The 15,587-nt window shown below is 40.3% G+C and overlaps 1 protein-coding gene across 1 annotated transcript in view; it reads right to left on the reverse strand.

Moving 5' to 3' along the window:
• Nucleotides 1-15,587, reverse strand: part of COG3 (component of oligomeric golgi complex 3) — a 60,794-nt gene that overhangs the window by 26,466 nt on the left and 18,741 nt on the right. Inside the window, exons 9-15 of the mRNA XM_068526701.1 lie at nucleotides 13,336-13,379; nucleotides 12,743-12,869; nucleotides 12,055-12,146; nucleotides 10,831-10,970; nucleotides 9,248-9,408; nucleotides 6,529-6,640; nucleotides 1,741-1,865 (exon numbers count right to left, since the gene is read on the reverse strand). Of these exons, the coding sequence (XP_068382802.1) occupies nucleotides 1,741-1,865; nucleotides 6,529-6,640; nucleotides 9,248-9,408; nucleotides 10,831-10,970; nucleotides 12,055-12,146; nucleotides 12,743-12,869; nucleotides 13,336-13,379 (801 nt within the window). The remainder of the gene's footprint in view (nucleotides 1-1,740; nucleotides 1,866-6,528; nucleotides 6,641-9,247; nucleotides 9,409-10,830; nucleotides 10,971-12,054; nucleotides 12,147-12,742; nucleotides 12,870-13,335; nucleotides 13,380-15,587) is intronic.

The following is a 15,587-nucleotide window of genomic DNA, read 5'->3' on the forward strand; positions in this document are numbered from 1 at the left end:
CTACCTACTGTTTGGCTAAAATTCCTGTTAAGCACCTAAGAGACTTCACCAGGGTCTGTGATGACAATGGGTTCCATGTGGAATGTGGCTCCGCATTATTTCCCCTGGGATCCTGGCTCCACTGTAGGAAGTTTCTGAATCCCAACCTAACACCATCATTCAATACACCTCCTGGGGGGACCTGGGGAAGAGAAACTGCCAATGTCCAAACCCCCCTCTGGAAGAGATCTCAGCAGCTGGGCAGAAGGCTGAGACATCTAACTCCGCAGAGGTGATCTGGCCTCACCCCTAAAAGTCCCAGAACTGAGCAAAAGGCACTTTCTGGTTGAATTTCAAAATCTCCAAGCACAAACTCCAGTAACGATGCAGTTTAAAATAGACACCAAGTCGTGAGCACTCTAATGAACCAATGAGTCAACTGTGCAACTTTGCTCAGGCCTGAGGACTCTGAGGTACAGGGCATCTTAGAGTGGGAGGAGATATACATGTACCCTTCTGAACCATATTCTTAAGAAACAGTGGCATCTGGACAATTAATTACATGACCATTATATTTAACCACTTCTCTCTTTATATGCTGTTTCAGTTGTAACAATCAAATTAATTTTTAAAAAGTGAATTAGGGAATTTCCTGGCAGTCCAGTGGTTAGGACTCCACGTTCTCACTGCCGTGGCCCGGGTTCTATCCCTGGTCGGGGAACTAGGATCCCACAAGCCGTGCGGCATGGCCAAAACAAACAAACAAACAAACAAACAAAAGTGAGTTAAAATCACTGATTTTTATAAACTATTTTGGTTTTAACACTGACAATAAATAAATGTAGACAAATCTGATCATTCAGGGATTGATACTCGTATCATTAAACTGGAATGCTTAAAATAAATGTTACCTAAAATAAATGCACAGTATAGTTGGGGCTAAAAAAACTAAAAGGGTACTGCTAGTTTCAGCAAATAATTAAAATTAGTCCATGGTTAGAAACATGTAATCCGACAACTACTTGTTAAGGAAGCTGATTTAAATTGAGTGCAAAACTAAATTAAAGTAGTTGCATTTAGTACTAGATGTATATTATACCTATGTGACATTGGACATAACCTTTCTGCATCTCTTTTTCTTCCTCTATAAACTAAGACAGATGAATTAATCAGTAGTTTTAAATGTATTTGTAGCCATAGACGCCAATAAGAAACAATAAAAGCTACAGGTCTTTTCCTCAGAAAGACACAAATACAAACATACAGACAAAATTTTACACACAACTTCAAGGTGTTCACTGACTACCCAAAGCCCATTAGAGCGGCGGTCCCCAACCTTTTTGGCACCAGGGACCGGTTTCGTGGAAGACGATTTTTCCACGGACGGGATCGGGGGGGTTGGTGGTTCAGGCAGTAACGTGAGCGGTGGGGAGCGGCAGGTGAAGCTTCACTCGCTGGCCCGCTCACCTCCTGCTGTGCAGCCCGGCTTCGAACAGGCCACGGACCGGTACCAGTCCCGCTCCATGGCCCGGGGGTTGGGGACCCCTGCATCAGAGGATTCTGAGGGTCTACGGAATGCTCGGGTTAAGAATCTCTAAATTAGATTGATCTTAAAGTTATCTCTGTATCTAAAAGTCTTATTATTCTCATCTAATACCAAACAAAATATATTATATCAAGATCTTAAAATTTAAATTAAAAAAAATTTTAAGTGAAAGAGCAAGCAATTTACAGTAAAGATACAAGAATTTACACACGTACATCTATACATCTGTACAATTTGGAGAGACAGACGAGAGTTCGTCGAACTGTAGGATACCACATTCCATGAAGATCTGCTGGAGAAATTGTGGTCTGTGCTCTAGGACTGAGAGATTCGACTGAACCTAAAATCCCAAATGGAGAAGAAGACATTTCACACACGGAGGTCTGTCTCATTTGCATAGCAATTATAAACTGTTAGTTCTCACTAGCTATCAATGGCTGGAGGTATCCACTTTCTCTAGCCTCGCCTTTAATCGAGAATGCCAAAGGAAACCTAAATCAGTGACAGGTGAGATTTAACACACTGAGAACACACGTGACTACACACATATGTACACTCCAGCCTCACACGCTCAGCCCAAGTTGCTTTCTCCAAACTGTGATCAACAATCTTTACGGACTACACGAGCAGTATACTCATCCTGCAGAATACTATGCAGCTGATAAAAAGGAGACAGATCTAGAGGTAGTCACGTGGAAACAAGCGGGAGGTGGGGGAGTGACAAGAAAACAAAGCATGTTAAGCAGGAAGATTAATCAAAGCTGGTCTGCCTGACAGCCTGCCTTCCATGTGCTGAACTCCATCACTTATAGGCCTACTTAGTATATCTAATTCCCAAGTGACCAGAGCTGAGTGTCCATCCCCCCCCCCCACCCCACCCAAAAGGCAGCCCCAGAAAGTGTGAGAAGGAGCACGTGGGGAATGTGCCTGAGCAGAGACACCTCTGTAACAGGCGCACCATCACTCTGGTGGAGGGACCAGAGTTCACATGAGCCATGAAAAGTGCAGCTGGGACCATACTTTGGGACAAGAGGGGATACTGAAATATGGACTGGGTATTAGAGCACATCAGGAAACATTACTAAATTTTTTAGTGCAATAATGGTTTATGGTTATGTGAAAGATGCCCTTTTTTTTTGTGGAGAGGTGCTGAAATACTCAAAGGTAAAGTGGCAATGATGTCAATAACTTACTTTAAAATGATCAGCAAAAATACATACATAATACGATAAAATGTTAAGTGTTGAATCCGGGTGGTGGGCACAGGTGTTCACTGCATCATTCTGTTTATTTGAAGTTTTTTTAATAATAAAAAAAGAAAAGTAAAGCCAAGCAAAACAGAATTCCTTTTTTAAAAAAAAGAGCTAGAGGGAATTCCCCTGGCAGTCCGGTGGTTAGGACTCCGTGCTTCCACTGCAGGAGGCCCAGGTCTGACCCCTGGTGGGGGGAACCAAGACCCCACAAGCCATGCGGCGTGGCCAAAAATCTTAAAAATTTAAAAACAGCTAGATCTGCATATGCTCAGAAGGAGAACTGGGGCTTGCGGAGTGGATTTATGCAGGAAAAGGCAGAGGGCAATGTTGAGGGCTGGTGCTTTCACTTCACAGTTCTTCTGTAAGCGTAGTTGTTTTTCAAAAGCATGTAATACTTGTGGAATTTTAAAAAGCTCTTCCATAAGGCCTTACTTTAAACTAAGATACCTACGTTATAAAAAATTTCTTAAGGAAAAAGAATAAACTGGACAAACTATATCAGAGAATACTCAGGAGGTTAAGTATCCTTCGTTTTGCTAAGAATTAGGATATCTGCGGGATTCCTCCTTCAAAAGAAAGAGCCAAAAAGGTACTCCCAAATTAAAGTTCAGTGAAATAAATGTATTTATGTAGTTCAAAGCCAGAAGTCAACTTATTTGTTCATTTTTTCACTTTCCTGAGAAGAAGAGTTAACGGTTAAAATAGCTGACTGGGGAGAGTTTACTTACACAGCAAGTCGCCAAGTAAGGTGCCCACTGGCTGCCTCTTCTGAAGAGCTAAACAAACCCGGTGGCAGGGCTTCTGCATCGGCTCCCGCCGTGGGCCCCCGCCACCCTCCCTCCGTGAGCCTGCCGCTGCCCTCGCTTCTCCACGCCCTGGGCCCCCGCCACCCTCCCTCCGTGGGCCTGCCACCGCCCTCGCTTCTCCACGCAGAGAACAAGGCCCATGCGTTCTGAAGACACTCACCCTCGGCCTCCTCACGCAGTGGGCCCTCCACCAACTTGCCCTGACACCACTCCCACATGAACATCACCACTTAAAGGCCTCACTCCAGAGCAGTCTCATTTTCTCACTTCCGACACACCCTGGGAGCAGGACAAGTGATGACACTCTTTCTTTTCTTTTTTGCTCCCCTTGTCACCAGACTCAAAGCCTTGCTTCCCATCCCAAGTTCCATCTCTGTTCTGAACAGCGTCGATAACCACAGGGATGACTTGCCCTTCTCAACTCCAAAGACCTTCACTTCCATCCCTGCTCCCCCTACTCCAGACACAGTTTCTTATGACTTTCTTTCAGAATTACTTTCTTATTACTTTCTACAGACCTTCTTATTACTCCAAACTATTCCACCTCTTAATCATGAAAACTCAGCGTCCCACCCTCTGACCACAATATCCTCACATTTCCCGTTCCTCACCTCTTTACTCAAATTACTCTGCCAACCCCTCCTCCTTTGGCTTAGTCACACCCTCTCCTCTGGCGTGCTTCTGACCCCTCTGGCTGTTCTTTCCCTGTCGGCCCAGTACACCCCTCTCCCTCCAGCTGCTGCTTAATGTCAGCACCTGCTAAGATTCTCTCCCCAGGCTTCTGTTACTGTCACTCTACTTCTACTCTCTCTGTCCTGGGTGATCTCATACAAGCCCGAAGCATCAACGACTCAATCTTTACCTCTGAATCAGCTGCCTCTTTATAGCTCTAGAGCAGTGCTGTCCAAGAGGACTCCTATGTGAATCACAAATGTGACACATTAAAAACAAATATCGTATATTAATGCATGTATGTGGAACCTAGAAAAATGGTACAGATGAGCCAGTTTGCAGGGCAGAAGTTGAGACACAGATGTAGAGAATGGACATATGGACACCAAGGGGGGAAAACTGCGGTGGGGTGGGGATGGCGGTGTGCTGAATTGGGCGATTGGGATTGACATGTATACACTGATGTGTATAAAATTGATGCCTAATAAGAACCTGCAGTATAAAAAAACAAACAAAACAACTAATACTAAACTTTCATTGGGTTATTTGCATGGAAATATGTTAATATAAATGTTTCAGACATTACATGAAATTTCTAAAAATCTTATATTTGTATTTGTATGGAAATATGTATGGAAATATGTTAATATAAATGTTTCAGAAAAAAAAAAAAAAGGCAAAACTAGTGGGACTACTTTGAATATATTTTATTTAATCTAATAGATCAAAAATCTCATTATTTTAACATATAATCCACATAAAAATTACTAATAAGATACTTTTTATTCTTTATTTCATACTAAGTCTTTGAAATTTACTGCGCATCTACACACAGCACATTCGGACTAGCCACATTGCACATGCTCTATGGCTACCATATTGGACAGCATAACTCTAGATCCATTTAATACAGATCTCTCAGTTGTTCCACATGGACCTTACTCAATCTTCCTTAGCCCCCATATCTAGTGTGTCACCAAATTCTATTGATTCAAACTTCTAACTATATCCCTCATCTATACACTTCTCTCCATCCCCCACCGTCCATCAACGCCCTGGTTCAAACCACCTTTACCTTTCAGATAGAAAAACACAGCAACATCTTAATCAGTCTCCACAGTTCTACCAACAACACCTTAATGTAATGCCAGGTATGAGTTAAAGAATAAGCTCTACTGGGGAAAGGTACAAGGCCAGGGTTGGTAAGACAGATTTGTACTCCGGTCTCTCCAGTAACTCTTCAAGAGGCGAACTAGGACCAAGATGTATATTAGGACATGGCATGGGTTCTATTCCAGAGGAGGAAATTTCAGCTCCCTATGGGTCTCTCTTCCTATAGGGCAGGCATGATAAAATGGCTTTGTCAGACGGGGAATACTGAGGCTGTTTGGCAGTCTGGATTTGGGGTGTCAACTGTTACAGAGCTGACGCAGAATAAACTGATGATGCACTAAGCTTGGGGATTTGGGGGCAGCTGGGGCTGTTTAAAGCCCATGGAGTTACAGCACCCCCGACTCCCAGTCAGTCCCACATGGAGCTGAGTTTGAGTGTCACTCTTACAGCTGAGGGGTGAGGAGAAGGGGTGCCCTACTTCTCACCTAGCCTGTTGTCTAGATAACTCATCAGTTTTCCAGGGTGACTCTTGGATAATTTTGTTCCTTGCATAACAGGTACCCTAGTCCAAGCTATCCCATACATTTCTGTCAATTTTTTACCTGAGTCCTAGGCACTCGATCAATACATTTAAAAAAATGCAAATCTAATGGTAAAATTAGGTAGAATTTCAAAGTCCATGAGATTATCACCTGACACCTATCACAATCTGGCCTGTTTTGCCTGCTCCTTCCTACAGGAACCTGTACCCAAACACAGCAAACCACCTGACATCCCCAAAGCAACTATGGTCTTCCATTCCTGTATGCCGTCCTCCATGCGATTCTATCTTAAAACAACCTTATTTCACCTGGCTCTCTCATACTCATCAACACTACAGCTTTCAGACTCCACACCTCTCACTGAATCAGCCTTCCTGCACTCAAAGTTCATCCCCCTTCACAATTCTGATGCCCTTTTCCCATGGTCCAAGAGTGCCCTGTGCCTACCTTTATCCTGTCACCCCTGAATTACGCCTGTGGCTTGCCAATCTCCCCCTGCTAAAGTGTGGGCTCCTCAAAGGCACAAGAGGTTTTTCTTGCCTGAGACATGACAAGTCCTCAATAAAAGTTTATTAAATGAATGAATAAAAGCTGGAAGTTAAAACATCATAACATACCAGATTTTGTTAGATTATTAGGAGGCTCTGCTTCTTCTAACTGAACATCTGAAAACAAAGCTTCTGAAGGTGGTACCTTCTTCTGCTCATCTTTTAAACTCTGTGCAATTTGCTGTATAAAGAAATCAGAAGGAACATTAAAGTGTAGTTTTCAGCTGTGTTTAGCAATATGAACACATTCTTTCTACAAGGTAAAGAAATATATACTAATTAATGGATAAACGAACTAATTAAGAGAACTATGCCAAAACAACACATGGAGATGAAAAAGTTAAATTGGTATAGAGTGTCTCTATTCTCATAAAGGCATACATACATAGCCTTCTCTGAACCACTAATTTCAGAACCATTACAAGGTATCTGCTGAAGAGAGTCAAATATACAAGGCTCAGATTAGAAGCTGAATTTTCAATTTTACATTTAGAAACAAAGTATTCATATTTAAGATTGGGTACATTCTAGATGTCAGAAATGCTTTTATCAAGGAGTTGGCAAACTCAAACTACAGGTTTTCTCTTTAAAACCTGTGAGAACAGCTACGGTTTGTTATTTTTTAAGCAGATTTTTAAAAATTATCTTACGGACTGAGACTATTTAAGTCTTTTTCACTACCTAAAGAATACCATCAAATATACACAGGTCACTAACTACTAAGTTGGCAATGAAAATCCTACTAATTTACATTGGTTTTAAAGGTGGAAATATACAGAAATGAAGGCCTAACACAGCGGTCCCCAACCTTTTGGCACCAGGGACGAGTTTCGTGGAAGACAGTTTTTCCACAGATGCGGGGGAGGGTGGCTCAGGCGGTAACGCGAGTGATGGGGAGCGGCAGATGAGGCTTCACTCGCTCACCCGCCGCTCACCTCCTGCTGTGCGGCCTGGCTCCTAACAGGCCACGGATGGGTTGGGGACCCCTGGCCTAACCAAAAAGAATAGCCAGAGAACTGTTTAGGAGACAGGCTCTGTTATCAGTCAGGCCCGTCCTTTCATTCTGCAAACAGAAACCAGCAAGTATAGCTAATCCCTAAATGGCACACAGATGTCACAGCCAGATCACCTTAAATCCCTGACCTTCACCAAAAGAAAAACAAAGCAAATAGATTTACTGGAAGCAGTACACTTAAAACAAGAGGTCTACACAAGAAAACACTCAGGGGACTTCCCTCGTGGTGCAGCGGTTAAGAATCCGCCTGCCAATGCAGGGGACACGGGTTCAAGCCCTGGTCCGGGAAGATCCCACATGCCGCGGAGCAACTAAGCCCTTGTGCCACAACTACTGAGCCTGCGTGCCGCAACTACTGAAGCACGCGTACCTAGAGCCCACGCTCTGCAACAAGAGAAGCCACCGCAATGAGAAGCCTGCGCACAGCAACGAAGAGTAGCCCCTGCTCACCTCAACTAGAGAAAGCCTGTGTGCAGCAACGAAGACCCAAGGCAGCCAATAAATACATAAATAAACAAATTTTGAAAAATAATAAAAAGAAAACACTCAGGACACTGGCCATGTGTTGACTAAATAAACATACCAAATGTATCACTAAATTAAACTGGGAGGGGGTATATAGCAAACTCAATCACCTAACATCCTATCAGACAGCACTATTAAAACAGGTATTCTGTCTAGAACGTAAAAACTGATACTCACAAAGGAGACAAGGAGAGGAGGGGAGGAAGGGGAGAGAGCACAACTCCCTAGATCGGGCTGAGAAACAGACCTGTTTATACCAGCCTCCCAAGAAGCTGGAGCTGCTGAAGGCCCCCACGAACAAGAAGGGGGCAGCCTCCTCCTCCACCAAGATACCCTCCTAAGGACGCAGCCCCAGCAGAGGCCATTTCCGCAGACCCCTCCTCTGTGCTCAGACCTGTGCAGGTGACCCCACAGGGAGGAGGGACATGCTCCCCAGAGCCTTGGCTTGTGCCTCAAACTTTACTGTGGGCCTGGCCCACGAGCAGGTGATCAGCAGGTCTGAAATGCACTGACTGGCTGGCTTCCCAGGGCGCCGAGAACTCAGCATAGGCCAAGGCCGGGGGGATGCCTTCACCAAGTTCCTGCGTTCCCCCCTCACCCTTCCCATATCCAGTCTACACTGGTTTAACCTGGAGCAATAAGCCTGATTGTGTCATCCAAAAAAATTAATAAACAAATAAAAAGAATTTCCAGGTTCTAATTCTGTTTAAGCACTAATACCCTACGCATTATTTTAACTCTGTACAGCACTCAAAGAAAATGAAGATACATATGTAACTGAAAGATTAGTGAGATATACCTAAGTCTTCAAACCATAAATTGGACACCAGCACTGTGTAATTTTGAGGAGACAACCACCAGAGTTTTTAATGAGAGAAGACGGACGACACATGGTTATGTGACCATCAACTCTGGTGGCTTATGTTATTAATCCTCTTCTATGCCACCTACCAAAAAAAAGAGAAATCATAGAAAGCACTAATTCTATTTAAAAATTGAGAAGACACACTTCCTGGAAAAGGACAGAAAACCGAATAGAATGTTTATAAAATACAACTTGAAGGAAGGACAATCTAACAAATTATTTCTGTTCAGTTTTTTAAAATTTTTATTTCCTACGATTTCATGGCAAGTTTATCTTGATTTTTGCATCTTGAATGAGAATTAAAAAGAAAAATCCTATTTTCACCAGTATAAAATATCCAAAAGTTGTGTGGGGTGGGGGAAGATCAAATAAGAAGACCCTACCTCCATCATTACTAACTTATCGGGATACGCTAGATCTCCAGGAGCTGGTTTATAGCCCGCGATGTCTGTCTGAATGTAGATGTGGGTTCGGTAGACAAGTCGCTCTTGTACATCTTCCAACATCTGCTTTACTCCAGCTGCAAATGCCCCCAACTGTTCAGCTGATAAAAAAAAAAAAAGGTCAATCACCCATTCCTTTAGATTTAAAAAATACTTTCTTTAAACAAGCAAAAATATTCCCAAATTGTCTAATAATAGTATAAACCACTCTTGCTTCAGGGATATTTTGGTATGACTTGATGACCTTAGAAAAATTCAATAAATGTCTTCCAATTTCCTCAAATTTAAAATTGGAAAATAAATTTGCCCTTACATCTTCTTCCTGGGACTCTGTGAAATAATTTCCATTATTAATATGAATAATAATCTTAGTTTTAAAGTGCTTTGTGTTTTTTAAAAGGTATCTCACATAGCTTCATACCAATCCTGAGAGACAGCTAAAGCAGCTTATTAATTAGATTATCACCCCCATTTTACATATAGAGTCCCACAGATATTAAATGACTTTTAACGTTCTCACAAAGAAAAATGAATAAAAAAATAAAATGAAATAAAAATAAAACTCCTCAGCGGTCCAGTGGTTAGGACTCCGCGCTTTCACTGCCGAGGGCCCGAGTTCAGTCCCTGGTCGGGGAACTAAGATCCCACAAGCCGCGCAGGGCGGCCAAATAAATAAATAAATGAGATACGAGTTTCTATAGAATTTCTTCATTTCTAAGATGCCATCAATGTTAAGACACACCAGTGATTCAGTATCAGCTTTCCAAGGGCTGGGGAGTTGGAGGCATTACACACTCATATAAATATTTACATTAATTTTAAAAATCATCTTTAATTCACAAGCATTAAAATGGGAGAAATGTACATCTTAGAATGAACTAAATGCAACAGAATAAGAAGCTCCGGAAGAGTAACAAACCTATAGGGTCTCTTAAGGAAAGTCAAAGTAAGGACAATAATTTCTGCCAGTAAAATGATTACCTGAAGGGTATTTTTTAAAGGTACCTAAGTATCACTAGGAAAATCATGTTTTTTATGACAATCAAACCAATTGTTAAAGCATGTATTAGATGAATAAAGTAGAGCTACTCCAGAGAATTGCTTTTCTTTATTTTTAATTTCAAAAAAGATGAATTATACTATGTATGTATGCTAAAACAATTTCTGTTTTTTAAATTAAGACTACGCAATGCAGTCAATTACTTGATGTACTCTGGTAACAGTGTACTAGAAATACCCAACCCAAAACTGATGGACAGTTCTCTATGGATTTCAGATGCCAGAAAGAATAGTAACTATAATTATTTTATTAATAATTTTGCCCAGATTTAAAAATTCTTTCCCCATTATTATTTAGTCACAGAATAAGGTGCATCTTGATTCAAAAAGAGACAAGGCATCAACCCAAGTTCTAAAACTATTGTTTATATAGGGATGGGGGGGAGGTACTAATCTTTTTCAAATTCATTGAGCCACAGATATAATTTAAAAGACCTCTGAAATGATCATTTCTACTTATTTACCATTATTCTGTACATGATCTTCAAGCACCTCATTTTTAAGAATCCCACAAAGTTCCGATAAAGTCTCTAAGTGAATAACATGAATGATCAATGGCCTGAAGACATCATACAATGACACACACAGTTTCTCCAAAAGTTCACTAAAATGAAAGAATAAAACATGGTTATCAGTAGTAATCCTTTCAGTATTTCCTAATAGTTTAAAAGTCACCCTTGATTACTTCCAGCCAAAAAAAATAATACAAATCTACTGGAAAATAGTATGTGGGAACATTATATAATGAGAAGTGAAAGGCTGAAAGTAATTCTGTGAACTGTTTTTGCTAGAATCAATAATCAAGCTCAGAATTAATAAGCAATCCTCAACAATTAGCTGGCCCCAGCCGAATGTCAATTTATTACAACTTCTACTTATGTTAGCAATAATTTTGTATATGTCCTTTCAAAAACAATAAAAAATATTTCAGTAGACTTAATTTTCCTTTTATAACCTACACCACTATGAATCAAATGGTGACATTTTCCCCAGGAAAGACAGGTTCAAAACTCTTGAATACTTACAGACTTAGATAAACAAAACTCAAAATATTCTGGACATACACCAAGTATTTTGACAATTTTAAACGTTTGAAAAGAAAAACATTAGGTTGTCTATACTCTTTATATTGTCAACAGTACTCTTCTATATATAGTATTTCATCAAAACCGTAAGATACATTTGCCTCTTCCCCTTTACAAGAGTCATAATCTTGGAATTTTTTAAGAGTCAAAATCACCAATATGAAGAACCCAAAAGTGACTGACAGTGGGTTTGAAAGACACTTTGAGAAAAATAAGGAAAAGGATTTTAAATAGTATCTACGTTTTTAAGTGTCCTTCATTAGTTAGAATCATAGAATTCTTTAAATAGAAGGAATTATTATCCTTAGTGTAGATAAAGGGATCTAGATACCAAGACAGTTCCCTATACAGGATTCTTACTATCATAACTTATTGTCTCCATAATTATATTATAAACAATATGAAAGCATGTTGGCCTTTAAGCTGCACATTTATTTCAAAATAAATAACCACTGTCCCATCCAACAATATTCTGTTCACATACCCACAAAAGCTAAAACACTCCACAGTTAACTTTAGAATACTCCTATAATATAATAAGCCATTACAGCCATTAGCGAATTAAATCTTAAAAACAAGAGTTAGATTCCGTGTACCACCTACTCTAATTTTGATGTTGGTTTTGTAAAAAATTCGTTATAAAGTTGGTGCTCATCCTGGCATACATGAACCATAAAGGCACAGCCACTGCGAATCTGCGGGAAACAAACACACACCATCTACAGTTAGAGACACACAACAACCCCAGCGTTTATGAAATAAAGTCAACATTTTATTGACAAAGAGACTATGCATACATAATTCATAAAACAACTCCCTGAAGAAAAGAAAATGGTTTTCTGCACAATGGAACTATCGATGATTTTTATTTTCTTCTTTATGCTTTCTAAGCTTTTGACAATGAAAATTACTCTTCTAGTTGAAAAGCATTTAAAAAAAGAATCTTTATGTATTTTTCTATAATCTGAATTAAAATCACACTAAACCAAAAAGCACTTCTGCAGCAAAAGCTAAGATTAATTTGTCTACATAAATCCAGAAACTTTGAAACTTCATCTTTCAAAAAACAATACTGATTTGTGAATCTTCATACCTCAAAAAATCAATCAAAATGAGAATATTTTGCCAAATTGAATGCTAATTACTAAACTAGATTTGTCATAACAGAAAGAAACATTCTGTAAGTTTGTTGATATGGGGACCAAAACTTATTTACCCAAGTATAGTTTCTAGGGTATCGTAACAGCTCAAAAGAAGGCTTAACATTAAACCACGACAAGCAGAAACTCACCAAGGCACAGTGGTCTCTGTTGTTCTGGCTGGTTAACTCTGTTACAGTACAAGTAATACTAGGGCCCAAAAGGAGTTCCCGCTGATCAAGGTAACACTGGTGGATGTCATTTAGCAGTTGTTGGTATCTGATGAAAAGCAAATGAGATTGGAGTACTGTATAAACTTCTGATTTCAGATATGTAAATTAAATCCGATCTTAAATCCCAAAATAGGTTGCCAACCTCCAAAGCTATATGGTTACTGCTCATTTGCCCACATTAAATACTAGAAATATTTATGTATATAAAGAAAAAACAAACCATCATGAACTACCATAACCTTTATCTTTTAAAGACAGATTTATCTTCCACGAGCAGTGATGTTGCATCTACCTAAATGAGAAGGAAATCCTGCTATATGGGGAAAAGATGCCTTACAAACTCACCGAGTCAGGTCTGTGACCTTGCTCCCCAAACTGAGCTGTGTGCTACAAGAAAAAGCTTGTATAGCATGCAAGGTAATTGCTCAGAAAATATCAGGGACATAACAGACTTGGCAAAATAGCACTTCAAGGAAGGTAATTCGGAAACTGAAGAACCGGTGGGTACTCACTCAGGTATTTTTTCAGATCGTTGTTCTATTTGTTCAATGAGAGTCTGTGGAATAAAGAAAAGTCCATTAACTCCCATCTGTTTTAGTTATATTTTCAATTGCTTTCTGATTATAATAGTAACACAAGCTCATGTTAGAAAATCTGTGAATACAAAAAAGTTGAAACATGAAAATCACCCAAAACACAAAAAAATTAATCACAGCATTTCGGAATATTTTCTTTCAGTTTTTGTATGCACACAGTTACATTTTTCTTTTTAAACAAAACTAGAATTATACTACATATTCAGCTTTGCGATCTGCTTTTTTTTTTAAGATTTTTTTTTAATTTATTTATTTAATTTCTTTTTGGCTGAGCTGGGTCTCGTTGCTGCGCGTGGGCTTTCTTCTAGCTGCGGCATGCGGGGGCTACTCTTCGTTGCGGTGCACAAGCTTCTCACTGCGGTGGCTTCTCTTGTTGCGGAGCATGGGCTCTAGGGGCACAGGCTTCAGTAGTTGTGGCACACGGGCTCTAGAGCACAGGCTCAGTAGTTGTGGCACATGGGCTTAGTTGCTCCGCGGCATGTGGGATCTTCCCAGGCCAGGGATCGAACCTGTGTCCCCTGCACTGGCAGGCGGATTCTTAACCACTGAGCCACCATGGAAGCCCTAGATGTACTCTTAAGTCGACCATTCTTCTACTGTTAGACATCTAGGTTGTTTCCTAAGAATATCAGTCCAGTGGTTAAGAGCCCTGAGCCTGGAGTGAAACTAGAGTGCATGCCGACCCCCAGTAGTTGTTTGCGCCCAGGAGAGCTGGTTCACATCACTGAGATTCCACTTCTTACCTCGTAAAGCTGGTATAATAATAATACCTACTTCCCAGCCAGGGGCCCCCAACACTGGGTCAGAAAAGATAAATATTTTTCGAGACTTTTGTTCCATTCTGCTAAAATGTCTTTGAGAAAGAAATTAATTACATTCCTATCAGCACTATCACCTGTCTCACCAAATCCTCAAAACCACTGACATTACACCTTAATTTGCCAATTTCTAACTGATGAAAAAATGCCACCTAACCTTAAATTGAATGTATTCTCCACTAGAGGCTGAACACGCACTCATATTTATTAACCGTTCGTATTTTCTGAGCAATCTGGTCATTTTTATATGAGATATTCATCTTTCTGACTTATAAGCTCTCTTAATATATTAAAAATATTGGGACTTCCCTGGGGGCACAGTGGTTAAGAATCCGCCTGCCAATGCAGGGAACATGGGTTCGAGCCCTGGTCCGGGAAGATCCCACATGCCGCGGAGCAACTAAGCCCATGCGCCACAACTACTGAGCCTGCGCTCTAGAAGCCCGAGCCACAACTACTGAGCCCGCGTGCTGCAACTACTGAAGCCCATGCGCCTAGAGCCCGTGCTCCACAACAAGAGAAGCCACCACAATGAGAAGCCCATGCACCGCAACGAAAAGTAGCCCTAGCTCACCGCAACTAGAGGAAGCCCGCGCGCAGCAACGAAGACCCAACGCAGCCAAAAAAAAAAAAAAAAAAAAAAAATTAACCTTCTTACTTATCTGTGCAAACATTCTCTCCAATTTCTGCCTTTTTTTTTGCTGTTTAAAATTCAGAAATTTTAATTTTTATATTCTTAATCTTTTATGCTGCAATTTTTTTCCAAGAGATTTTTTGTTTTTTTGGGTCTGCTTATCATTTTTGCATTTAACTCTTTAGCTCCTTAAAATGTATTCTGGTAGGGAATTCCCTGGTGGTCCAGTTAGGACTCCGCACTTTCACTGCCCAGGGCCCAGCTTCAATTCCTGGTCGGGGAACTAAGATCCTGCAAGCCGCACAGCGCAGCCAAAAAAAAAAAAAAAAGTATTCTGATAATGTTACAAAGTGAAGAGCTTACCTTTTTCCCCCTCAAATACTTAGCAAATCTTCCCAAACAATGCAGAAAACTCCAGCCCTTCCTCTAAGATTTGAGAACTTTCTTTACATACAAATTATAGAATTTTCCATTCCAATGATCCATCAGTAAATTCTTGAATCAGTATCACTGTATTTTTCAAATTCTTCTTGCTTAGTCTTGCTTATCTACTATACCAGATGAATTTTAAGATTATCCAAAAAGAAATTCCATTGGAATTTTTCCTAAGATTACACTTAACCAATAAATTACACTAGGAGGAACTGACTTTTTTTTTTAAATAAACTTATTTATTTTATTTTTGGCTGCGTTGGGTCTTCGTTGCTGCACGCAGG

Source organism: Eschrichtius robustus, chromosome 18 (assembly GCF_028021215.1).
Source record: "Eschrichtius robustus isolate mEscRob2 chromosome 18, mEscRob2.pri, whole genome shotgun sequence".
In the NCBI taxonomy this organism is placed as follows: domain Eukaryota; kingdom Metazoa; phylum Chordata; class Mammalia; order Artiodactyla; family Eschrichtiidae; genus Eschrichtius; species Eschrichtius robustus.